We start from the raw sequence: 27,372 nt of genomic DNA, 5'->3' as shown, positions 1-27,372 counted from the left end.
AACTCAGAAATCTGCCTGCCTCTGCCTCCCAAGTGCTGGGATTAAAGGCATGTGCCACCACACCTGGCAAGGTAGAATCTTCTAATGTTTGCTTCTGCATGAGACCAGGGGAGCACATGGTAGGGATAAGGATTTCCCCTATTGGATTGAACAGCAAAAAAGAGTTGAAGAAACAAATGAAGGTAGCTGCTTTGTCTTTGCCCTGTTCTTGTAGACAGGCTACCACTGAGCTATCCTGTACCCTTGCTTATGATTTTTAATTTTGGAGCTTATTTTCCTAAGTTATATGTTTCAGGTATTGAAGTTTAATAAATGTATGCTATTTTAGGATTCCAGTGAAAAAATATCAAAAGAAATATGTGATTAGCCAATGCACCAGTAAATCCAAGCACTGTAAAGTAACCAAAGGCTAGAAGGCTTCCTTTTTCTAAAATTCAACTGTAATGAATTACACCACATGTCATTTATAGGAAAGAAAGTGTGTAGTGCCAGGTATAGAGAGAAATATCCAAAGTGAAGTGTGCTTGAAGGATGATTTTTAAATGGTTATGTAGGGCTAGGGTATAGCTCAATGGAAGAGCACATTCATGAGACTCTGGTAATGGAGGAGGGGAGTTACCTAGTAATGTCATTCCTACCTTCAGGCCATGGTGCCCTTATGACTAAAGAAACTGGATTAGGAGCTGGAGAGATGGGCTGAGTGATTAAGAACATTTGCTAGTTTTCCAGAAGACCAGGGTTGGATTCCCTGTCCCAGGTGGCTGTTTCACAGTTGTCTGTGAGTTCAATTCCAAGGAATGACAGCTTCTAATGGCAGATATGCAAGTGGTGCACAGACCTCATGCAGATACAACACCCATACATATAAAATAAAAATTTAAAGGAAACTGGAATCATAAATTGGTTCTGAGTACTAGTACAGCCATATAAATGTGTCTGTACCTTTCACTTTCATCCAGTGTCTGTGACTGTTAAACTTAAGAACTGTGAGGAGAAGCTGGGAGGTGGTGGCGCACACCTTTAATTCCAGCATTTGGGGGGCAGAGGCAGGCGGATTTCTGAGTTCGAGGCCAGCCTGGTCTACAGAGTGAGTTCCAGGAGAAGAAGAAGAAGGAGAAGAAGGAGAAGGAGAAGGAGAAGGAGAAGGAGAAGGAGAAGGAGAAGGAGAAGGAGAAGGAGAAGGAGAAGAAGAAGAAGAAGAAGAAGAAGAAGAAGAAGAAGAAGAAGAAGAAGAAGAAGAAGAAGTGTGAGGAGAAAGAATGTCTTAGGGTTTATTACTGTGAGGAGACACACCAGGGCCACAGCAACTCTTCTAAAGGACAATTTCTCACGGGCGCTGGTTTATAGTTTCAGAGGTTTAGTCCATTATCATCATGGAGGAAAACATGGTGCTGGAGCAGCAGCTAAGCGTTCTCCATCCTGGTCTGCAGGATGAACAAGTCACACTGGTCGAGACAAGCTTGAGACCAAGGTGACTTTCTGTGACCTGACTGCTTTTTCCTCTTTAGGGGCAAGTGAGGAAATGACAAAACATTTACATATAGAAAGAAGTGATGGGGCCGGGCGGTGGTGGCACACCCCTTTAATCCCAGCACTTGGGAGGCAGAAGCAGGTGGATTTCTGAGTTCCAGGACAGCCAGGGCTACACAGAGAAATCCTGTCTTGGAAGAAAAAAAAAAAGAAGTGATGGACCACAGAAATGACCATACCAAATATCCAGTCACAGCACAGCAGCTAACAATTAAAAATACAGAGGCACACCTACATAGCTATTTCCTACACAGCTGTGGGTACAGGTCATCCTAACAACCCACAGAGAAGACAATCAACAAGCACACTGAATGGAAATGAGGATGTGATTGTTCCTTAGTATAGTGGTTGTCCAAGGAGAGAACAGCCAGAGTTCTCTTGGGAGAGTACAAGACTGAACATTGCCCTCAGAATAAGACCAGACCAGGACTAGGCGGGGAAGCAAAGAGAGGAGACCAAGAGAGCTGAGGACCAAGAGGACCCAAAATAGCTGAGCTCTATAGGAATCACAATAGGGGGAAGGGAAGCAAAATTCAGGAGCTGGAGAGGTTTAGAGTGGGGGACAGGGGTGAAAAGTGCTAAGAACCAAACTGTCAATTCACAGGAACCACTACACACCACACACACACACACACACACACACACACACACACACACACACACACACACACACATCTTCTCTGCCTAGAGGCTCTTAGGAAAAACTGGAGACCCATCCACCAGGCTCCAGGTTTCTGGGGACAGCGTTTTGACAGAATCAGACAGTTCGTGGGCGTGGTATGACAAGGGCCCTCAGGCAGTAGAGCATTTTCCCCAGCCACCAGTTACACTTCCGGCACTTGGGCCAACAAGTCGTGCTTCCGGGTGGCGCCAGCTCGCCGGGGCCTGCGGGCTTCCTCCAAGGCTAGCACGCTCGCTCTTCAGGAATTCCTAGACTGCGGGGCCTGAAGACTAACTAGGACGGGGGGTGCGTGGTGCCTGCTGCACGCTGGCAGCACGCGTCGCCTGGCTACGGTCGCCGCCACGCTGCTCCCCAGCCCTGTCTGCACCCCGAAGCCCGCAGGGCGAGGGCTGGCGCTCCGCGACCCGAGCCGCCGAAGCTTTCCACGCAGCGCAACGGGTGGAGCCGCACGGTGAACCCGCCCGAAGAGCATCTCCGACTGCGCGGCGAGGAGGCCGGGCAGCAGGGAGGCTCGCCCCGCAGGCTTTCTCCAAAGAGCTGGGCTGCACCCAGACCTAAGGACACGCAGCCTTGTGGACACGAGGATGGGTGTCTGCTTGGAGTGCATCCAAGAAGGCTCAGGGGATCGGTGTTAAGACCACCGACTCATCTGCTAAAATCACATTGCACCTTTTTTTAAGAGAAGAATTTCTTTTTTTTTTCTCAGAAAGACAGCCACCGGATCAAATACAAGCGCTGAAAGTGTAAGCCAGGCACTGGTCCGCTTACGTACACGATCCCAAAGAGCCGGAAACACGAAGCTCACGAGTAAAAAGATTGATTTTAGTCCTTAAGTTCTTTTCATGGAGGGAAACAGAGGAAAGATGTTCTTATTATCTATCTGGATTTTTTTTTCTTTTTCCTTAGGAAGAAAAGGCAAATGGAAAATGAGTAATGATATTTTAAAAGAAAAAAGAAAGAATGTGGTGGTTTTGAGATAGTATCAATTTGTAGCCCATGCTTGATTCGAACTCCCTGGCAGAAAAAAAAATGATTTTATTTTATTTTCCTACAGTCCTTCACCATCCCACTTGTTTTGTGCAGTACTGAGGATCAAACTTTGTGCTTTGTGCATGCTTGCAAGCTCTCTGTCAACTAAGCCATAACTAAGTATCCTCACTTAACCAAAATGAAAGCAATGTTGAAATAAAGCAAAAACAAAATCGTGGAAACAAGCTGTATAGAGTGTCGTTGAATTGGTACACAAAGAGAAATACAGAAAATATTTTTCCTTCTATCCTCCTCCTCTCCCCACCCCTTACCTTGTGCACATGTTCTTTTAACTAGAAGCTACATTCACAGCCTTAAAGTTCTAAATTCGAGTACATCATTGATCTCATCAGGAATATATACTATCGTACTGTAGCATTTGGGTTTTTAAAAAACAGCAATGTTGAGATGAAATAACTTAGAAACGCACAGGTCTCTCTTCTCATTTTAGGACATCAACTTATGAAATTTTGTTGATTTCCATGAATCTTATAGACCAGGAAAAGGGCATTGGATCCCATTACAGATGGTTGTGAGCCACCATGTGGTTGCTGGGAATTGAACTCAACCTCTGGAAGAGCAGTCAGTGCTCTTAACTGCTGAGCCATCTCTCCAGCCCCCTTATAAATCCTATATGTAAATATCTGATATATGACCCCTGTGAAAGGGCTGTTTGACACCCCCCCCCAAGAAGGGATCACAACCCATAGGTTGAGAACTTCTGTTGAGACACTTTGTTCAATATAGAAGCAATAATATTTTAATTGGTACCATTTTGAGTATCCTTGCTCTAATCACAAATCATTCCCAACAAGCAGCTTCTATCAGACTTTTTAAATTTTATTATTTTACATTATGGATGTTTTACCCACGTGTACGTCTGTGTACTATGTATGTGTAGAGCCTGCAGTGGCTAGAAGAGGGCAATCAGATCTGGAGTTACAAGTTGTGAACACAAATGGGCTCTGGGAATCTAACCTGTGCTCTTATCTTCTGAGCTGTCTCTCCAGCCCTCCTATTTCTTTTTGTTGCTTCATATTGCTTCTTGTAATACCGTCTTACTACGTAGTGTGAGTTGTCCCGAAGCTTTCCATGTAGACCATGCTGGCTTCAAAACTGCAGTGATCCTCCTGCCTCTGCTTCTAGAGGACTAGGATTACAGTCACAGCACACCTTTACAATGTCTTCTCTTATTCTCTATACCTCTCCTCTGACTTTTCATCCTATTAATTCTTCAAAGTTGGGTAGCTTTGATGAACTTCTTACTGTGTTACAGTCAGGTGCCATATAGTTGAGCCTCATTCACAAACCAGTAAGCACTTTAATAGTAGAAACTGTGCTAGGTGGTGGTGGCACACGCCTTTAATCCCAGCACTTGGGAGGCAGAGGCAGGCGGATTTCTGAGTTTGAGGCCAGCCTGGTCTACAGAGTGAATTCCAGGATAGCCAGGGCTACACAGAAAAACTCTGTCTAGAAAAACCAAAAAAAAAAAGTAGAAACCGTATTATGTCCAGTCTACTTTCTATGTCACTTGGCAAGTAGCAATGTACTTAGTAGTCAGTATGTATCCATTGAAATGAGTGCAATCCAGTTTGTGACAATAGTCTGTCATCCTTGTTCTCATTATTATAAACGTTTTAAACTATAGAGAGAGACCATATTCTCTTAAACTTTAGGATCTTTCTACAGACACCTTTAAAATATTTAGGAGACTACCTTTTATCCATAAAATGACCTATAGTAGTAAAAATATGTCCTGGTAGGGATGTAGCCTAGCACAAACACAGCCTTAGGTTGGATCCCCAATCACTGAAAATCAAATAAACAAAAGCTACAAGCAGAAGCATTTTTAAAAGATACGCTTCATTGAAGCTGCTCAGTTTGGAGTACTGGAACTTCATTCCTCTGCAAGAGCAGCAAATGCCCTTGACTGCTGAGCAGTCTCTTCAGTTGTTGTTTTTGACACAGTGTGTTACAGCCCAGGTTGACTGAAGTGCACTATGCAACCCATGCTAATGTGTGATATTTTTATGAGAGAGAGGGGGAGAGGAGGGGGAGGGAAAAGGGAGAGCATGCCAAGTGTATGCAGTTGCCCACAGAGGCCAGAAGTTGCAGGATTCCCTGGAAATGGTAGTAGCATAAGGAGTTCATTTTTCATATCCCATTCAGAAACTAAGCCGTGGATCATTTAGACCATTTGCCAAGTATCCTGGGTGAAAGGTATCCTGCTTCCGCAGTTCGGCAGCTGATCCACCAGACCGAGTCGCTTTGAGGCTGGCTTCTGCAGCCTCCAGTTAGCATCTCAAAGTGACACAGCTGGAGGCTAGGTAAAGCCTCAGCAGGGAATTGCCCTCCTTTAAGTTGAAGTCTCGGGAAGCAAAGGGGAGGGGGTTTTGTCTCTGTCCTTTGTTCTCAATACTTGTATGACTCTCAGAGCCTGTGTTCAAACTGGGAAAAAAAAAAAAAAAAAAAAAAAAAAAAAAAAAAAAAAAAACTCACTGCAGGTCTGCCCATAAATTCAGTCATAAATTGAGTAAGAGGTTATAACAGAGAATCTAGCTTAACTTTCGCCACTTGTTACTAGGTTGCAGGGTCATGAAAAGTTTTAGATTATAACTAAGCCATCCTTGAAGTCTTGTTTAGACACACTCAGTCAGTATCTTATCTCTTGTGTCTGCACCTGGGGTCCTGTGTTGTATTTATTCTTTTCAACCTTCAGTTAATGGTCTCTGGAACCCCTTGGAATGTGCCCTAAGTGTTAGAAGTCTGCTGTTATCTCAGAAGCAATTAAGCAGTCCTTTTATGAAAGGAGCTTGAATGTTTCTGTGGGTATTGCCTTTTGGAAACAATGATAATAATCCTTGCTTGCTCGATGTTTCTGCAGAATAAATGCTCTTTGTCTTTGCATACATACCATCTGAGTCTGGGGGCTTCCTTCAGCAATTTTCACACTCTGGCAGTGAGATGCCTGACACAGGTGTTAGGAACTCAGGTCCTCTGCAAGAGCAGGAAACACTCTCAAGTGATGACTCATCTCTCCAGCCCATGACCCCATTTTTCAAGGCACTGCAGTCTAGTAGAGTTGAACCTTTCAGATCTGTCATTAATTTAATTAAGTATCGGGGGATTGATTAAACCTTCTGGTCCCATTTCCTAATCCCTTATTTGTATTTCATATAGTGATGTTTCCTCCAACCTAAGTTGCTGGGATAGATTGAAATGTGTATATAAAATCCTGAGTACTCAATAGATACCGGTGTCATTATGAGGTGACTCTAACTCAAAGCTGCCACACTCATAGGGTGCCCTCTAGCCTGCCTTCCTAATGTTGAATTATGGTTGAACTCACACTTTCTTTTTGGCTATGCTTAAGTGTTCTATATACAATTCTAAAATGATTTTTACATTCTAGTTTGTCTTATGGCTCTTTGTTTAATTTCCCTGTCTTAGAATCAATTATTATACAAGGAACTTACATATTCCTTCAAAGCAAATTATGTGAAAATGGAGAAAAGTGTTAGCTCCCATGCAAGCCCTAGCCACAGTCTGGAAATCCATGTGTAAAATATCAAATATAAGACTTTTCTAGGGCCAGGCAGTGGTGGTGCATGCCTTTAATCCCAGCATTTGGGAGGCAGAGGCAGGTGGATTTTTGAGTTCGAGGCCAGCCTGGTCTAAAAAGTGAGCTACAGGACAGCCAGGGCTATACAGAGAAACCCTGTCTTGAAAAACCAAAAAAAAGAAAAAGAAAAAGAAAAGAAAAGAAAAAAGAAAAGTCTTTTGCGTAGCCCTAGTCTTTTTTTTTTTTTTTTTTTTTTTTTTTTTTTTTTTTTTTTTTTTTTGAGACAGGGTTTCTCTGTATAGACCTGGTTGTCCTGTAGCTAGCTCACTTTGTAGACCAGGCTGGCCTCGAACTCAAAAAATCAGCCTGCCTCTGCCTCCCAAGTGCTAAGATTAAAGGCGTGCTCCACTACCGCCCCACCACAAAAGACTCTTCTATCGAATACTATGAAACTTGTATTTAGGGCAATGAATTCAAATCTTTTTATCCACCTCCTCCACCTTGTAAGACTTTTATGAAAATATTTTAGTCTCCCCAGACCCTGTAAAACCTTTGTTCACACACAAGTCCAATTCCGTGTTCCAGGAATTTGATGGCTTAGAGATCCCTCTCCCCTTCCTTCATTTTCTGTGTATCAATTTTTATCAGACTAGCTAACTGGATTAAGACTGTGAGGTGAGACACCAGCCAATGGGGAGAAGCCACAGTCACCACTCGAGCTGGAGTGAAAACCAATGCATCCCCTCAGTATGTTTGCTCTACCCAGAGTAAAGTTCACCTGTCCGAACACTTCAGTTGGAACAGTGGTCTCTTTCTTTGTTACCTTAAACTTATTTCTCACAGTATATATCTTGTTTTATTTTTTTTATTTTCTAGGCAGTCACAGGTAAGAGGTAGCCCTGAGTCTCAAAAGGAAGTTTGGACTTGGGAATTTTGAACAAGGTTGAAGATGTGAAGTTGGACTAAACTCATTTTGCATTGTGATTCAGCTATGAGATCTTGGTGGCAACGAGTGAACTATGGTTGCTTGAATGATAAATGTCTTTCATAAGCTCATGCATTAGAACACCTTTTCCTCAGCTGGTGATACTGTTTGGAGATATTTTGGAACTTGTAGGATGCGGAACCTTGCTGAAGAGAGTTCATCACTGAGGGCAAGCATTGAGAAAATGCAGCCCTCTCTTCACTTCTTCTTCTTCTTCTTCTTCTTCTTCTTTTTTTTTTTTTTTTTTTTTTTTTTTTTTTTTTTTTTTTTTTTTTTTTTTTTTTTGAGACAGGGTTTCTCTGTGTAGCCTTGGCTGTCCTGGAACTCACTCTGTAGACCAGGCTGGTCTCGAACTCAGAAATCCACCTGCCTCTGCCTCCCAAGTGCTGGGATTAAAGGCGTGCGCCACCACCGCCCAGCCTCTCTTCACTTCTAGTGTACTCTTTCTGCTTCCTCTGGAGCTGTAAGACAAACTAAACTCTCTCTTCTTTAAGTTGATTTTGTCAATCGTGTTACCACGGCAACACAAAGGACCTGATACTCTGAGTCTGTCTCAGGATATATTTAATAGAATTGTCTATCAAAGAGACAGTTAATACTTGTTGGAGGCATATGAACTTACTAAATTGTTCCGAGTTGTGTATATGCCCAGGCTGGGGTCCTGGGTTGCTAGGTGCATTCTCAGGAAAGATGTGCATGGGTACAGTTTATGTAGGTGAGGGCTTTTGTATTGCCAAAAGCATTGTTAGAAGGGGGAATACCTGGGCTGGAGAGGTAGCTCAGTAGTTAAGAGTCTTCCAGAAGTCCTGAGTTCAGTTCCCAGCAACCACATAAATGGTGGCTCACAGCCATCTGTAATGGTATCCCTTGCTCTCTTCTGGTGTGTCTGAAGAGAGCGACAGTGTACTTATATAAATTAAATAAATAAGTCAGAAAAGGAAGAGGAAGAGGAGGAAGAAGAGGAGGAAGAGGAGGAAGGGGATCCATGTATAGCCCAAGCCAAGTGGATCCAGATTGCCAAGCTACTCGCAGTGCTCGCCTGCCTCAATATGAAGCTAGATATTAGAAATGGGATTCTTTCTTTTAAAAAAAAAAGATTTATTTATTTATTTATTTATTTATTTATTATATGAAAGTGTAGCCCGCGTGGTCTTCTCGCCGGGAAGAAGACACGCGGACACTAGGTTCCTTCTGCAGCAACTGTTTATTTGTCTCCATCCATAGTGAAAAAAGAGGTCGAGCCCAAAATCCGCACTGCTTATATACACCACAGTGCAGGATATCTGTCTACAGCGTGGTGTGTCTGTTCATGATTGGCTGTTCGCTCATTACCCTACGTAACGCCCCGGGATGGGCTGTGACATGGCGTCTTTTCACTCTACGAACATGCGCCAACAGTACTCTATGCACATGCGCAAACAGTTGTCCACTAGGAGTTAACAGCGGAAGTAGGCGCCATCTTGCCATGGCGAATGCCTCTCAAGATTCACGGCTCCCCACATGAAAGTACACTGTAGCTGTCTTCAGACACTCCAGAAGAGGGTGTCAGATCTCATTATGGATGGTTGTGAGCCACCATGTAGTTACTGGGATTTGAACTCCGGACCTTCAGGAGAGCAGTCAGTGCTCTTAACTGCTGAGCCACCGCCACCTCTCCAGCCTGGGATTCTTTTTTTCTTTCTTTCTTTCTTTCTTTTCTTTTCTTTTCTTTTCTTTTCTTTTTTTTTTTTTTTAAACAGGGTTTCTCTGTGTAGTCCTGGCTGTCCTGGAACTCACTCTGTAGACCAGGCTGGCCTCGAACTCAGAAATCCGCCTGCCTCTGCCTCCCAAGTGCTGGGATTATAGGAGTGCCCCACCACTGCCCGGCTGGGATTCTTTCTTAATAAGCTATCTTTGCTTCATACTGACTTTGGTTGAATTTTTTTTCTGTAACATCACCAAGAACCACAGTGTTGGGCTGGTGTGATGGATCAATGGATTTAAAAATACTTGCTATACAAGCCTGAGAATTGGAGCTTGATGCCCTAAACTCACAGAACCCACACAACGTGGAAGGAATGAACCAACTTGCCTCCACATACTCACAATAGAACTCGTGAGTCTCACATACACACACACACACACACACACACACACACACACACACACCATAGGCACATACCAACACATAAAGTAACTTTAAAAAATATATTCTAAGGTTCTAAAGAGCTTCCACTCAACAAAGTAAAAATAACGTATTTTTTAAAGAGAGAAAACAATCATGCCTTCACTTATTTTTTTCAGAAGATTTAGAAACTTTACATATTTTTAAATTATGTACATGTCTATGTACATGATTATGTATACGTACACGTTTGTGGATACACATACATGAGGGCAGGTTCCTGTGGAGGTCATAGACATTGGCTCCTCGTGCAGCTGGAGTTACTTGTGAGCCTCTAACCTGGCATGAAATCAAGTCCTCTGGAAGAGCAGTACACGGTCCTAGCCACTGATCCATCTCTCTAGGCCCTAATAAAAGTTGTGGGTTTTTGTTTTTAAGTAATTCTTAGGCTGCTGTATAGGACTGTATAGAACATACACACACAGATACACACACACACACACACACACATACACACACAAACACACACACACACACACACACACACACACACCCCTGACATCCTGACATTTCTACTGAGTACTAGTCAGTCCTTCTCAGGATCGCGTCATACCTTTCCATGTATCATTATTAAATCCAGATGCCTGTTAATTTAAGAAATTGGAGCAATTGTTTTATTTTTCTGTTTCCTGTCGAAGTAATGTAATCCTGAAAATGTTTTTTATCCCACCTTATGAAAATATCAGGTACTTAGCTAATTAAATGTGCTACTCTTAGAGTCCTGTTTATTTTAAAAGTGTCGACTTTCAGGATGTTTTGTGTAAGTCTCAATAAAATTACGTAGAAAATGGCCAAATGCTCTCTCTTCATAAGCTGTCCTTGAGGTCACCACTACCTCAAAATGTCTAAAAACAAAACTGATCTGAGGGTTGCAGTGTGATAAGATCAAATTGATGTCATAGTAATTATTCCAAGTACCATCCAATCACTGGGTAGAATTTGCCGCTGATCCCTGGGCTTAGGTGCAGGTGGGAACATGCAATTTGTATTACTCTGCTGGTATAAAAGACAGTAGGAGACTTTATTAACTGCAGGCACTAAACAATCGGAGACAAAGTTCCCCTCAGATCTACAATCAACTGCCCAGAACACATCCCTCAAAAGGTCCAGAGGTAGGTAATACGATGAAATCATTTGGGGGATTTTAATTAAGGAGTAAAATTTCACAGGAAGGAATTTTCTGCATAAGTCTTGGTAAGAAAATAATTAGGCATTGATCAACTTTCTTTATGGTGTTCATAACTGAGTTGGGGGTGAGGTCTGTAAAACTGCAATAGGCAATCATAAGCTAAGATGTTATCTGTCAGAAGCAAGGATACAATATCTCCTACTGAGCTGCTGAAGATCTAAACTATTTCCTCAAGAGCCATTGCATGTCATTTGAAGAACCTTCATTTTGAGTGTCTTTCAGCGACCAGACAGAGGGCAAGTAGACATTATATAAGTGGCTGAAATTATTTTTATTATCAGTTCTAGATGAAGTGTATCTGAACTTTCAAGTTGGCTATCCATGAAACAGCTTGCTTGTTCCGTGAAATGACCATTCGTTCTACTACACTTTGAATAAATGTTTTAGTATTTTTAATTATACCACTGGGAACTTGAGCATTGTTTCTATTTTCTTTTTCATAAAATTCTATAAAAATAATAGTTGTTGGTATTTGCCAACCATTGCTGATGATAAATAAATCAGTTTCCAAGTCTGAGTGGGTGGTTCTAATGAGCTTTTGGAAACTTCTGTCCCACTGCTTACAATTGGCATATTGTAATGAGCACTGTGCATTCTCAGATTCAGCCAACCTCAAAGTAAAATAAAAATTAAAAATTGTCAATTATTCCTTGAGCAATAACATAGAACAGGTATTTATATAAATGTGCATTCTTTTAAATGTTCTCAGTAATCTTGATTGGTTTGTAGACTGGAAATAGAAATTAAAAGGAGTGCTTTTGTTTTTCTTTCTCAATATTAGCAAATGGAATTTGGGTACCAACGAAGAGCGACAGACCTAGTGCACAATGGGGGTTACTCGGGCATGCAAATCAGCCATTGTATTTCAATAGGACTTCTTGTTTCCAAAGAACTATAATTTTTTTCTAATCAAAAGTATGATAGTTTACATTAAAAGAGGAATTTGGTTTTTGGACCCAGGTCATTAGAATTGTTCCTAGTGACCTGGAACTTGTTACAGAGCTGAAGACAGCCTTGAATTCCTTATAATCTTTTCTCTAACTCCCAAGTGCTCAGGTAGAAGAGGCATCTTTTACGTTTCTGAAGATCTCTCTTAAACTTGAGAGGCCAGAGAAATAGCACAGCAGTGAAGAGCACATACCGCTCTTGCAGAGGATCCAGGTTTGATTAGCTGCACCCATGTTGGGTAGCTCTTTCCAGGAAATCTGACACCTTCTTCTGGACTTTGAGGGCACCTGAGTGTGTGTGGTGCACAAAGAGATGAGGAGGAGCACATACAAGTGAAATTTTAAAAAATTGTTAAAAGGTACTTCTTGATATAGCGCTGGATGTGGTTGTGCGCAGTTACCACTGCAGCACTTGGTGGCAAAGAAAGGAGTGTAATAGTGAATTTGAAGTTAGGCTAGCCCAGGCTACATAGCAAGACCTTGTCTCCAAAGCAGAGAACCAAGACAAAACAAAGGAGCCATTACTTCAGAGCCAGGAAGACAGCTCAGCAGATAAGAGTGAGTGCCACCATGCCAGACAGCCTGAGCTTGATCCAAGGAATCTGATCTCTGGAAGGAAAGAACTGACTCCCAGAGATTTTTCTCTAATTTCCGTACTTACCCTGGGTCATATTATCATACTCTACCCCACCAATAAATAAATGTAAATTAAAAATTATTTTCTTTAATTTTTTTTTAAGCAAAATCTTATTCTACAGCCCAGGCTGTTGTCCTTGAATTTCACTTTTGCCTGCTGATATTATAGATGACAAAACTAACTGACTTAATATTCAATTATTCAAAATATTAGTCATTCAAAAAGATTATTATTATTATTATTGGTGGTGGTAGTGGTGGTGGTAGTGGTGTGTGTGTGTGTGTGTGCATGTGTGTGTGTGTTGGGCATGTGCATGACAAAGGTACATGTGGAAGTCAGAGGACAGTCTTGTGAAGTCAGTTTTCTCCTTCTAGTTCTGTGTAGGTTTTAGGGATGGAACCCAGGATGTCAGGATTTAGCCACAGTTCCCTTATTCACTGAGCCATGTGGCTGTCCCTTAGACTATTTTTAAAATATCAAAAACAGTCATCACTTCTGAAAGGTTTTTGTTTCAATTTTAGCTTTTAACCTCTTATTAGTTATATATTTCTTTGTATGTGGGTGAACATATGCCACAGTGTGAGTGTGAAGGTTAGAGGAAAACATGGGGCCTCTTACTGTTCACTCCCACCTATGCCAAGCTAGTTGAGGTTGTTGCCTACGAATTTCTCAAGGTCTTATCTCTGCTTCCTATCTCCAATAGGGGACTGAATAATCCACAATGCAGCCCCCTTTCTCTTATTAGTGAAGATCTTGCAAACTAAATGTATCTTTATGGTTTAGTACGTCTGTCTCACACCCCAATACTGGGGATTGAAGTCAGGGCCTTATACATGTTCAGGCAAGCTCGAACTGCAATCTTAGCCTTTGGTAATTCCCACCACTGTTGCCTCGCTCTGTAATCTCTCTACCAAGTAGCTACGGGTAGCTAAGTTCTAGAGACTGAACGCAGGACCTCCTGCACATTAGGAAAATGCTTAATCCCTGAAGTCTACCCCTAGCTCTCCTTAATGCTTTAAATGAGGTGCTTCTTGATTCAAAACATTACGTCAGCTAAAAAAATGTAACGCATAAATTATAAAAGTTATAAGAGAGCTTCTTATATTTCTATAATATTGTTCCCATAGAAAATGTCTGATCTTTAAAAGAATTTGGTGGTGATTGTATGTGGAGTGGAAGCCTCCTAGGAGCTGGCCGTGGAAGTCTCTACCACTGAGCCGTATCTGCACCTGTCTTTACTTTTCATTTTGAGACAGAATTTCACTAAGTTCTAAGTGAGCCTTGAACTGCAGAACCTCCTTCTTCAGCTTCCTGAAGAGCTGGAGTTAAACAATTGTGTAAGGGCTGGAGAGATGGCTCAGAGGTTAAGAGCACTGACGGCCCTTCCAGAGGTCCTGAGTTCAATTCTCAGCAACCACATGGTGGCTCACAACCATCTGTAATGGGATCTGATGCCTTCTTCTGGTGTGTCTGAAGAGAGTGATAGTGTACTCATATATATATCAAATAAATAAATAAATAAATAAATAAATAAATCTTTAGAAATCCTGTCTTGAAAAACCAAAAAAACCAACCAACCAAACAAACAAACAAAAAACCCAATCACCTAAATTAGGCTCTCTGTTTCCTAGTTTTTGGATGGTTTAGTCTTCTGAGAGAAATTAATATTATCTACAGTTTTATTCCTTTTTTTAAAAAAAGATTTATTTATTTTATGTCTATGAGTACACTGTAGCTGTACAGATGGTTGTGAGCCATCTTGTGGTTGCTGGGAATTGAACTTAGGACCTCTGCTTGCTCTGGCCCCACTTGCTCTGGCCCAAAGATTTATTATTATACATAACATCAGAAGAGGGCATCAGACCTCATTACGGGTGGATGGTTGTGAGCCATCATGTGGCTGCTGGGATTTAAACTCAGCACCTTAGGAAGAGCAGTCTACATAGTCAAAGCTAGCCTTGAACCTTAGTGATGCTCCTAACTCTGCCTGAGTACTGAAATTAAAAAAAAGTCTGCCTGCTGGAGGGTGGTGGGGCACGCCTTTAATCCCAGCACTTGGGAGGCAGAGGCAGGCGGATTTCTGTGTTCGAGGCCAGCCTGGTCTATAAAGTGAGTTCCAGGACATCCAGGACTACACGGAGAAACCCTGTCTCAAAAAACTAAAATAAGTAAATTAATTAATTAAAAAAAAAGTTTGCCACCATGCCCAATTTGAAAGCTTCTTGCCCACAAAGCCATGTTCCTCCGCTCAGCCCACTCAGTAAAACGGTGCCCAGTTGAACTTTAGAATGGTAATAATAACATCAATCAAAATTTGCTACCGGGTGTGGTGGTAGCTCACAGCTTTGACTATATAGTGAGTACCAGGCCAGCAGGGTTACATGATAATACCTATCTCAAAAACCAAACAGACAGACAGACAGGCAGACAATAAAAGTATTCACATGGACGGAACCATAATGTGTGTACTGCTAGCTGACTGGTTGTGACAGCAGCTAAGAATTATGAGACAGGAGAATACGGTAGAAGGAATAGTTTCTTGTGCGTTGGCATTGAATGCAGCCTTCATCTCCGAGTGGGATGCTCTGAAATGGATGGACTAAGAAGGGACAAATGGTCTTAGAGACCAAGTTGAAACAGTAATTATCTTCTTAGATTTATGGTATTTCTTTTAAATTTACTAATTTATGTTTTATTTAATTTAGACATGGACTTACTATATATACGGCCTTGGTTAGCTTGGAACTTGATAAGTAGACCAGGCTGAATTAAGTAAGACTCAAAGACTATCCCACCCTTGCCTGCTGAGTGCTGGGATTAATGGTGTGTGTCGATATATATAGTCAGGATTTACACTATTTTGATGTGGTAAGTAGCAGGTAGTTAGGGTAAGCTGAGGTAAAGATCAGTTTGGGATTTTATAAGCAGAGTCTGTGATTTTTTGCAGCGTATTCCTTCAGAAGACCAAGGTAGGTTAAAACTAATAAGCCTAAGTTTAAATTTAGATTGATTGTAGTTTAATAGCATAGTCGATCATAGTTGCATAGTATAAATTGCAACTGAATGTGGTTATTATTTTTTCTGCTCCAATTCTTAAGTTTTTCTTCCAAGTTGTGAAATAGAAAAGTACAGTCTGTGATGGTGGCGTGTGCCTGCAGTCCCAGCAACCGGGAGGTGGCAGTAGAATTTCCAGGAATTCAAGCCTAGTCTGAACTGTGTAGTAAGTTCCAGACCAGGCTGGGTTCCAGGGTGATTCCTCAAAACGCATTCAAAAGTGTTAGCAATTAGAGACATGCAAATTAAGGCAATTGTGAGATTTTATCTTACTCCAGGCAGGATGGCCAAGATCAAGAAAACAACCAGCAGCAAAGACTGTCACAGATGTGGGGAAAAGGGGAATTCTCACTCGCTGTCGGTGGGATGGCAAACACATCTGGTCACCATGGAAATCAACGTAGAGAATTCTTTTAAAAAAATTAAAAATAAATCTATCACATGACCTAGTTATACTATGTCTTGATACATACCCAAAGAATACATACCCATCCTCCCTCACAGGTGATCTGCTCAGCCATTTTCATTGCCACCTTATTCATAATAGTTAGGAAATGGAAACTACCTAAATGTCCTCTAGTTGGTGAATGGACGGACTGACGGTGGAGACATAATGGATTCCTATTCAGTTCTAAAGAAAAATGAAATAATAAAGTTTGGCAGTAAATAGATGGAGCTAGAAACTGTTATCTTATGGAATGAGATAGCACAGACCCAGAAATTATTCTCTTAGCTGATGAAGCTAGGCTCTGGGTCTTTAGATAGATAACCTGGAGTAATTGCAATACCAGGAAAGTACAAAGGTACAAAGGGGCCCTGATGGGGCCCAGGAGCACTAGAAAGGGGAACAGCATGGGGCTGGCGAGATGGCTCAGCGGGTAAGAGCACTAACTGCTCTTCCAAAGGTCCTGAGTTCAGATCCCAGCAATCACAGGGTGGCTCACAATCACCCATAATGAGATCTGACACCCTCTTCTGGCATGGCTGAAGACAGCTACAGTGTACAATAATAATATACAGTATATAATAATAATTAAATCTTAAAAAAAGAAAGGGGACAGCAGCACACAGTTTCTATGAAGGGGAAATGGGGGAAATGGAAGGGAAGGAAGGAGGAGGAGCAGGACAGAGGGAGTGGAAAGCTATAGGAATTATTTTATGGCTACATAAAATCACATACAGTCCCTATCTATCTATCTATCTATCTATCTATCTATCTATCTATCTATCTATCTATCTATCTATCTATCTATCTATCTATCCCTCTACGTTTATTGTATGTATGTATGAATATAAGCAGGTAATGAAAGACCCCTGACCTTTGGTCAGTGGTATGTACTTCGAGACGACCCAAGTGAGACACCTAGAGGTTGATCGACGCAAAAGCAACAGGTTTATGTTCCAATGCGTCTGGATCGACCTTTAATTAGTCCCCAAGGCAAGTTGACTAGAAAGCGACCCCGAATGGCTATCAGAAGCAGTTTTTATACTTTTTAGGTGCACAGGTTACACCAGCAAGGTTACAGTTCAAACTTATTGGCTAAGCATATTGAACTTTAAATCTATTGGCTAGCAAGCATGACACGAATTTGAACTCTACCTGGGACTTTCCAGAAGGTCAGGTAACTATCAGTACATTTTGAGAATTTTTTACTCAAGAATGTTTCTGTGGGTGGAGAATGGAACTTGGCCTAGCCTTGACCCTAGGCAAAAGGGGGAAGAGTGTAAGGATCATGGAGAAAGCGCATAGGGTCCCTCAGTATCTAGCTACCTAGCTTTATGTTATGTCAATTGGGTAACAATGTTCTTCCTTAAACGACAGAATAATAAAAACTCAAGTTTATATATGTCTATCCACCTGTCTTCATATGTTTATATGTATATAAATACTAATGTATATGTATATATATACTAATATAATTTTATATGTATGTAGTATATAGTTTTATATGTATATAGTACAGGGGGTGGAATAAGAGATACTCGGAAAATCAATGTGCTTAGCCATAAATTTCATAATCAAGCTAATAGCAAAACCAATGTTTGAGGGCTATGGGTGTGACTCAGTTTGACAGAGTGCTTGGCTAGCTTGGTTCACTGCATAAACCAGGCAAAAGGCACCCAGCTGCCTGTTTAATCTCAGCCCTCCCCTGGTGGAATCGGAGTATCAGAAGTTTAGAGACTACACTATATAGCCAGTTCCAGGACAGCAAGAACAAATAAACAAACGAAACCTAATGCTTATATAAGAGGCAAGATGTCTGTCTTACAACTGAATCTTTTTTTTTTTTTTTTTTGGTTTTTCGAGACAGGGTTTCTCTGTGTAACCCTGGCTGTCCCGGAACTCACTCTGTAGACCAGGCTGGACTCCAGAAATCAGCTTTCCTCTGCCTCCCAAGTGCTGGGATTAAAGGCGTGTGGCACCAATGCCCGGCCAAGAAAAAAATTCTTGAAGAGCTGTGTTGCTCTCCAGAAATTGCCAGCTATCTAAGCTCTGACTACAGAAAAATTCTAATGAAGAACTGCTATTGCTTTCTCCTAGCTCGTCTCCCAGCAGACCAAAAGCCCAGTTATTTTTTATTTACATATCCATTTATCCAGGTTTCTTTTCAATTATCTTAGGAACATGCAGTCCCCGTCCCCAGTCCTTTGCTTCTCAAGAGATAGGAAGCATACTTTTTTTTCTTAACTTGCAAAAGAATTCAGAGATCAGTCTGCCTTTGTTAAGCACAGATAACTAGTTGATTGGGACCCTGCCCTGAAATGACCATACCTGGCCTAAACTTGGTGTGTCCTAGGCTGAGCTTGAACTCAGGAATCTGCTTGCCTTTGCATTTTTCTGACAAGCTGGCTCATGGTGTTGCTGCCTTTGTTCCTTTAGATTCATGAAGCCCCTCATAATTCATATTGCATCCTTATATTTTACATAGTTGAGAAATTATATATTTTGAGCTTATGTACCAAGAGCTCTTTCCCATAGCCTTAAGGGCTGTCCTGAAGGTCCCAGCATTTACCATCTTACTGAGACATTAGCCACACTTTCCACTCCTGGACTCGTGCTGTTTCTAATTCTCATGGCTTATTAATGTTATTAGGGAGAACCTTCCTTGGAGAAGAGTGAAAATAAGTGCATTATTACACAAACATGCCTTCAGCCCACAGCAGCCATCTACACTTGTAGAGGCCCACACAGGAGCCCTGTCCCTGTCCCTATGTTCCCACCAGGACCACACTGGGTTTGGCAAGATCCCATTACAGATGGTTGTGAGCCACGATGTGGTTGCTGGGAATTGAACTCAGGACCTCTGAAAGAGCAGTCAGTGCTCTTAACCGCTGGGCCATCTCTCCAGCTCCCATGAGCAGTAATGTTAAGCTTCCTGGTTGATGGTGCTGGGGATATAGCTCAGTGGTAGAGCAGTTACATAGCATGCCCAATGTCAGTACCATCAGATAGAAGAACTATCATACTAAAACAGCTGGTTTGTTTTATGACTGGTAAGCTAAGATTACACTGTTGTTTTTGTTTTTGCTTTTGTTTTTCAAGACAGGGTTTTTCTGTATAGCCCTGGCTGTCCTGGAACTCACTCTGTAGAACAGGCTGGCCTCGAACTCAGAAATCTGCCTGCCTCTGTCTCCCAAGTGCTGGGATTAAAGGCGTGCACCACTACTGCTCGGCAGATTATACTGTTACTGTTTTTATTTTTCATGTGCAGTTTGCAGAAGAGCTATGGATTACTGCAGAAAATATGCAGCTGTCATTCTGGTCATGCTGTCCGTGTTCCTGCATATTCTTCATTCTCTTCCTGATGGAGACTTTATTATTCAGGGTATGTGACTAAGCTCGGGTTTGCAATGAAAAAGGAAACATGCTTCTAGATGCACATCAATAATCATTAGTTGATTTCTGCCATCTCTCACATGTGATCAATAACCACTTCTGGATACATATCTAAGCACATGTAGCCTGTGGGCACAGAATTAAAGAAGGTTCAGAAAATACGCAGTGAAAATGTTAGGGTCCATGTTCCCTTTAATAGCATCCTAAGCGTGTCTATCTGAAGTGCCCTCTGTATTCTTCCACATCTGAGGTTTACAAGGGGAAAAGGCATCCCTGCTCAGCTCAGTTGCCTTTTCATATTGCTTCCAGATTTCAGAAAAATTTAACATTGCTTTCACAGATAAATTTTCATATCAGGATAACAGAAATCTGTTTCATGCATTAAATCTGTTTTCCTTCACTGAAATTGTGAACTGTTACTTGTTAAGGTTTCTCGTTTGTAAACCTTAGTGCTTGTATCTCAGATTCTAAGCACAGATAGATGTCTTTTGTATTATCAGGCTCTCTAGACTCACAAGCTTTCTAAAATCTAATGATGGTTTTCTGTCAATATTTGGAGTTTTTGTGGGGGAAACAATAGCAGACTCACCTCCGGAAAACGCTTCTTTTCAAATGAATGTGGAACTTATAGCTGTCAAGCTTTGTGTTCTCCCTAAGCATGCTGTTAGCATTGAGATTATCTATCCTTGAAGAATGAGAAACCACTATAATGAACTCCCCATGTAGCTATGCCCCCCCCAAAAAGGTTTGTCTCTGTGAATGTAGCTAGAATAATTATAAAGAGATTCTATATGTGAAGATTAATATATAGGCAAAAATATCTATTTCCTTTTTTAAAATTACCTATGCAAAAAACATCTGTCATGTCATACCTAGGAAAGAGTTTGTTTGTCCTTGAATCTTTTCTGGTTGAATTTTCTTTCTCTTTTTTTGGCTAGGTTGCCCAGAATGTAAACTAAAGGAAAACAAATACTTCTCTAAGCTGGGCGCCCCCATCTATCAGTGTATGGGTTGTTGCTTCTCCAGGGCATACCCCACTCCCGCAAGATCCAAGAAGACAATGCTGGTTCCAAAGAATATTACCTCGGAGGCCACATGCTGTGTGGCCAAAGCGTTTACTAAGGTAAGGGCGTCCTGACAGTCCAAGCGGAGGCAGGGTGTACTCATGGCATGGAAACTCCAAGCTGTCCAGTGACCAGTATTTGTTGCTCCGTCGTTCAGGCAACACCTGCATTTATCCTCTTTAATGAAAAGAATAGACTAAATGGAAAATGTTGATGACATGGACATAAGGAAAACCGTAGTCACAGTCTCAAAAGCCAGTGGACCTGCACAAAAGGAAGTTAGAAAATGATAACAAGGGGCCGGAGATCTGGATCAGAAGTTAAGAGCACTGGCTGCTCTTCCAGAGGTCCTGAGTTCAATTCCCAACAACCACATGGTGACTTACAACCACCTGCAAGGGGATCTGATGTATAGTGCTTGCTTATACATTTAATAACATTTTTAAAAAACCAAGTTCTCACCAGGCAGTGGTGGCACACACCTTTAGTTCCAGCACTTGGGAGGCAGAGGCAGATGGATTTCTGAGTTCGAGGCCAGCCTGGTCTACAGAGTGAGTTCCAGGACAGCCAGGGCTATACAGAGAAACCCTGTTTCGGGGGAAAAAGAAAAAGAAAAAGAAAGAAAGAAAAAAAAGCAAGTTCTCAGGGTCTACAAAGGCATTGACAGTTTGCCACAGTGTATTATATAGATTCTAGAGAACTAGAAGAGAAGGATTCAAAAGTTGATAGCGCTTAGAAGTGATACAGTTTGTCAGAGGAATGAAAACACTACCACCCTGATTTGATCATAACACTTTGTATGTAGTTATCAAATCATACTCCGTAAATATGGGCAATTAATATATTGTAAATAGCATCTGGGTGTGATGGTGCATCCTGGTAATCTCATTGTTCAGAAGGCAGAGGCGAGAAGATTTTACATGTCCTCAGCCTGTGGCTGGAGCTGATGAGATGGATCAGTGGGTAAAGACAGTTGCCTATTCTGAGTTGGATCCCCAGGACCCAGACAATGGAAGGAGAGAACAATTCTTTCAAAGTGTCCCCTGACACCCTGTGATGGTTTGTGTATGTTTGGCTCAGGGAATGACACTATTTGGAGGTGTGACCTTGTTGAAATAGGTGTGTCACTATGGGTGTGGGCTCTAAGATCCTACTCCTAGCCTCCTGGAAGCCAGGAGCAGCCTTCAGATGAAAATGTGTAGAACTCTCAGCTCCTCCTGCACCATACCTGCCTGGATGCTGCCATGCTCCCACCTTGATGATAATGGACTGAATCTCTGATCCTGTAAGCCAGCTCTGATTAAATGTTGTCCTTATAAGAGTTTCCTTGGTCATGGTGTCTGTTCACAGCAGTAAAACCCTAACTAAGACAGGAACTGGGGTATTGCTGTGATATGCCTGGCCATACTTTTGTTTGGAAGAATGTGGATTTGGGGACTTTGGATTTGGAAAGCCATGGAATGCTTGAAGTGGGATTTGATGAGCCATCCTAGTAAGAATGTGGAAGACTTTGTTGCTGAGGGTAATTGAAACTGTGGAAGCCTGGCTCAGAGGAGAAACCTGTTGTGTGGTTACTAACGTTCACTCTTATGAAGAGCAGTTTAATGAAAAGGAGCAAACTGAGAAAGGAAAAATACAAAAATGTATGGTTCGAGTATTAAAGGGGCACCAGGAAGTGAAATGGAGCTGAATCCTGTGTCCTAGGAGACAGCAGATTAAGTGGGACTCTGGGGCAAGATCCTATCCAGTTAAATTTAGATCCAGGCACGGTGGCACACACCTTTAATCCCAGGAGATAAACCCAAGCGGATCTCTGAGTTCAAGGCCAGCCTGGAACACTTAGAGCAGGCTTTAAGTGAAGAGGAATTTAAATCCAGGTTTGGCGGACCAAACCTTTAATCCCAGGGTTTTGGAGACAGGTCTGCAGATCTCTGAGTTCAAGGTCAATCTACAGAGCAAGTTCTAGGAAAGGTAAGTTTAGGCAGTGAAGGAGTGGGGAAAACAGAACTAAAACCCTAACTGCTGGATAAGACACACCCTATCCGGAGCTGGGGAGATGGCTCAGAGGGTAAGAGCACTGACTGCTCTTCTGAAGATCCTGAGTTCAGATTCCATGATTGCTCACAACCACCAGTAATGAGATCTGACACTCTCTACTGGTGTGACTGAAGACAGCTACAGTGAATTACGCTGGAGAGAGTGGTCGGGGCTGGCAGAGGTCCTGAGTTCAATTCCCAGCAGCCACATGATGGCTCACAGCCATCTGTACAGCTACAGTGTACTCATACACATAAAAAATAAATAAAATAAATCTTAAAAAAAAAAAGACACACCCTATCCACCTCACCTCCCACCCCCCTCCCCTCTTCCCCACGCCTCTCCCCACTCCCTGAACTGGAAGAGAAAAAACCCACCTGGTTTTCACAGTGAGTTCTAGGTTAACTAGATTAGAATAATATGATCATGTCTCAAAACAAACAAATAAAACAAAAACAAAATCAGCAATAACAAAAGTAAAAAGCAAACAAAAATCAAAAATGCAAATATCAAAAAAATGCAAATATCTTGGGGAACCACGTGAGAGTCTCTAAGCTTTGATTCTTAAAAGGGGTGCATGTTTGTGAGTATGTTATCAAGTAAATAGGTTTTTTGGTTTTTTTTGTTTTGTTTTGTTTTGTTTCGGGATGAGGTTTCTCTATATAGCCCTGGCTGTCCTAGAATTCACTCCACAGACCTGGCTGGCTTCGAACTCAGAAATCTGCCTGCCTCTGCCTCCCAAGTGCTGGAATTAAGCATGCGCCACCACTGCCCAGCTAGGTTTTTTTTTTTTTTTTAAGGGTAGAGGGTATAATAGTTCAATGGCTGAATGCTTGCCTAAGAAATGCCAAAATAAAAAAAAATTAAAAATTGAGAGAGGAAGGAGAGAAATACAGTGAAGAGAGAGAGAAAGAGAGAGAGAGAGAAAGAGAGAGAGAGAGAACAGGTAAAAAAAACAGGTTTAAAAAAACATTGCTAGGGGGCTATGAGATGGCTCAGTGGGCAAGAGCACTGGTCCTGAGTTCAAATCCCAGCAACCACATGGTGGCTCACAACCACCTGTAAAATAATACCTAATGCCCTCTTCTGGCGAGTCTAAGGACAGCTACAGTGTAGTTATGTATAGTAATAAATAAATCTTTGGGCTAGAGCAAGCAGGGCCAACCAGAGCGAGCAGAGGTCTTAAAATTCAATTCCCAACAACCATATGAAGGCTCACCACCACCTGTACAGCTACAGTGTACTCATATACATAAAATAAATACATACATCTTAAAAAAAAAAGCATGGCTTATTCTGCAGTGTTAGAGTGAATCTATTCCCTGAAAGTGAACATGGAGAATACCAAACGTATATTAAGTTCTGCTGGCTGCTATTTTACTTGACATTTTGCAGAGTGACTGTCTACCTACCTACCTGTTTCTCTTGCCCTTTAGGCCACAGTAATGGGAAATGCCAGAGTGGAGAACCACACGGAGTGCCACTGTAGCACTTGTTACTACCACAAGTCGTAGCTTCCGGGTGTGCGGAGGGTTGTGCTGATGGCTGCTGGTCCGTGCTATGGCATTGTGTGCCACCTCCTCCCTACCAGACTTCTGACACGCTTCAGTTACACACTGCTGCTTTACTGTGACATCCTTTATACTTAGGCACAATCAGCAGTCTCTTCTTGTTAGGGAAAAATGTAGGATTTACCACAGCTCCATCAGAAATAAAGCCTTTTAATCATCAATCAAAGAAGTGTCTCCTTGTTTAAGAGTAAAGCTGTTTGCTTTGGACAGGTTTTATCAAAGGGGATGATCTCAGGGGTTGACTTGGGACCTAATGCACTCAGGGGTCTGATGTTGGAGAATTTGGCTTCCATCTTACCTTCTGCAAGCAAGCTGTCCATTCTGTCAGTGGGCTATTCATCAGACAGTTCACCAGAATGGGAGAAAATGGTATGGAAGTTCTATTTTAACTCATTTTTTATATGTCCTTTACATCTCTATTTTAATACATTACATCAAAATACAGGTATATTATTATGATAATGTGTGTATATAAACTATAGGTATATATACTACAGATATATCAGATATATCGTATATTGTAGATATTTGAGTTGAAATGCTTTCACTGGTAAAAACGGACAATCAAAAAACAAAAAGTAAAGTATACTTCTCCAGGGATTGGGAAAGGCAAAGTCCCTCTAAGCCTGAAATTTCTACTTGGTTTATGCCTTCCCAAAATCATGTCTCTGCTCGTGGGGCTGGATGGTTGGGGACAGGCACCACTGTCCTCAGCAACATTAGACACTGCTCTAAAATTCCAGAAGGCCAGGTTTTTATGTTACCAATTCAAGCGGTTCTGGGTGTGCATGAATACGTGACAAGAGTAAGCGATCGGGCTGGAGAGATGGCTCAGCGGTTAAGAGCACCGACTGCTCTTCCAAAGGTCCTGAGTTCAAACCCAGCAACCACAGGGTAGCTGACGACCATCCGTAATGAGATCTGACGCCCTCTTGTGGTGTATCTGAAGACAGCTGCAGTGTACTTACATATAATAAATAAATAAATAAGTCTTAAAAAAAAATAGAGTAAGCTATCAATGAACACTGTCTGTGGGGGAGAAGCAATACCAAGCACTTTCATTCAGTTCTAGCAAAATGCTTGAGACTGAGGACATTGCCTTGTAGGGAAGTAGGCACCGAGTCTGGAATTCAACCCTCAATACCACCAAAGCAAGCTAGCAGACAAACAAAACGCTTCAGAGTACTGTCAGGAGTTGCAATCACATATCTAGGGTGACCCTTCCTTTGAGGATGGTAGGAAACTCATAAAGTCCTACTATCGATGATTGAAATTAAAGCTACTGCAAACCTGTCCCAGAAAGAACCTGAAATTTTAAAACACAAATTAAAATTTTCTTTAAAAAAAAAAGCCATACCCACCACAGATAATATTTTCAAAAATTAATTCCAAGTTTCTCGTGGTAGAATATGCGTTTAGTCTCAGTACATGTAACACTTGGCGAGTGGGGATAGCTTGGACCACATGAGATCCTGCCTCACGCAAGACAGAAAAAAAGCAAAGTACGTAAATACAGAATCTCATCCATCAAAAAACGTATTGCTTTGGGGCTGGAGAGATGGCTCAGTGGTTAAGAGCACTGACTGCTCGTCCAAAGGTCCTGAGTTCAAATCCTAGCAACCACAGGGGGGCTCACAGCCATCCATAATGAGATCTGATGCCCTCTTCTCCGGTGTCTGAGGACAGCTACAGTGTACTTACATATAATGAATAAATAAATCTTTAAAAAAATTATTGCTTTATCATTGACTGACCAATCGGTTCCTTAGCAGATTGGTAAACATTTCAGGTGCTATGGTAAAGGATAAAATAGGGGAGTGTTCCTTTTTAAGACACATCAAAATACACATGAAGATTGGTTGGTGTTTTGTTTCAGTACTGTAAGGGTCTGAAAATAACTGAGGAAAGCCCCAGACTCAGATAGTATGCAAAAGCAAAGCACTCAGGAGTCAACCATTCTCTAAAATGGCAACTCCAGACAAAGACACACAGACTTTCTTATAGGGAAGAACATCTTATGGGGGAACTCTCTAGAAGGATTAGGTAATCTAAAATCTCATTGGTGGGTGCTAGGGTGGGTCACAGGTCTTCATTCCTATGTCATGTGATAAAATAGGGCTGCCCGTGGAAGATGGCTGATTCTGAGATAAAATATTTCCCATTTTTGTGGTTGTCCTTAGGCTGTTCTTTGGGAGGGGGTTTTATGACCTTGTTCTGGATTTTATGGTCTGTCCCTGAAGCTGGTGTTGTAAGACTCTGTAAAACCTTAGCTTACCGGAGACCCCTTGAGTGAACCATGTGGAGTCTGCAAAAAGCAAGAGGAATTTATTGTTCCAGTGCACTGGGGTTGTCCCAGACCCAAAGGAGAGGCGGTGACCCCAAAAAACTCATTCAGTGAGCTTTTATACAGTTTTCAGGGCAGCAGCCATTAGACACAATGTGACTGGCAGAACAGTGTGACTTTTTAAACTGATTGGTCTTTAGGGAATGAGGTGGCAAGGACTTCCCTTGTCTGAAGGTGGGCAACGGTCCGTCCAGCGGAATGTGTCCCCACCCTCAGGTCAGCTCTCACCCTGTGGTCTGAGGAATGTTAATTAGCCTCTCTCTTCCAGAGGGGCAAGTGTTCCATGACCTTCCCAAAGTTCCTGAGCTGACCTTTTCAGTGTCATATGGCCTAGTTTCTGGGACTTAGGGTCTGTTCCTGGAGTTGTTGTCTTATAACCTTCCCCCCACACCCCCCGAAATCAGACTTGGTCCTTAAATGGAGACAAACAGGGTCCTTAAACAGAGACAAGTGGGGCTTATGTTGCCCTTACATTTTTCTCTCATTTCATAGTCCACGCTGGCCCAGATTTTACTATGGACTCTAAACTAGTCTTGAATTTGCAACAATCCTTCTGCCTCTATCTTCTAAGCAATAGTAACTGCCTTGCTTACACTAGTTATTTTATTTATTTGTTTTATTTATTTTACATTTACTGAACAACTAATAAGTGTTGATACCTTGAGCATGAAGATTCAGAGATACAGAATTTTATGAAGCACAATTTTTTTTTTTCGAGATAGGGTTTCTCTGTGTAGCC

The 27,372-nt window shown here is 41.8% G+C and overlaps 1 protein-coding gene across 1 annotated transcript; it reads left to right on the top strand.

Moving 5' to 3' along the window:
• The first annotated feature begins 10,988 nt into the window (after positions 1–10,988).
• On the top strand, positions 10,989–24,449 carry Cga (glycoprotein hormones, alpha polypeptide). Its single transcript, XM_031368756.1, has 4 exons — positions 10,989–11,064; positions 19,493–19,606; positions 20,556–20,740; positions 24,155–24,449. Exons 2-4 carry the CDS (start codon positions 19,507–19,509, stop codon positions 24,230–24,232), a joined length of 363 nt encoding a protein of 120 aa, XP_031224616.1. The 5' UTR covers positions 10,989–11,064; positions 19,493–19,506; the 3' UTR covers positions 24,233–24,449.
• The last annotated feature ends 2,923 nt before the right edge of the window (positions 24,450–27,372 follow it).

The sequence above is a fragment of the Mastomys coucha genome, unplaced genomic scaffold (genome assembly GCF_008632895.1).
Source record: "Mastomys coucha isolate ucsf_1 unplaced genomic scaffold, UCSF_Mcou_1 pScaffold14, whole genome shotgun sequence".
In the NCBI taxonomy this organism is placed as follows: Eukaryota; Metazoa; Chordata; class Mammalia; order Rodentia; family Muridae; genus Mastomys; species Mastomys coucha.
The sequence above is the reverse complement of the archived record's forward strand: the minus strand, read 5'-3'. Positions and strand labels throughout refer to the sequence as shown.

What these genes read in the sequence shown, in the direction of transcription:
- Cga (XM_031368756.1), top strand. Translation starts at nt 19,507, where the DNA reads ATGGATTACTGCAGAAAATATGCAGCTGTCATTCTGGTCATGCTGTCC. An exon ending in TGGAGACTTTATTATTCAGG is followed by an intron (nt 19,607 to 20,555) that starts GTATGTGACTAA and finishes TTTTTTGGCTAG; the next exon opens with GTTGCCCAGAATGTAAACTA. An exon ending in TGGCCAAAGCGTTTACTAAG is followed by an intron (nt 20,741 to 24,154) that starts GTAAGGGCGTCC and finishes CTTGCCCTTTAG; the next exon opens with GCCACAGTAATGGGAAATGC.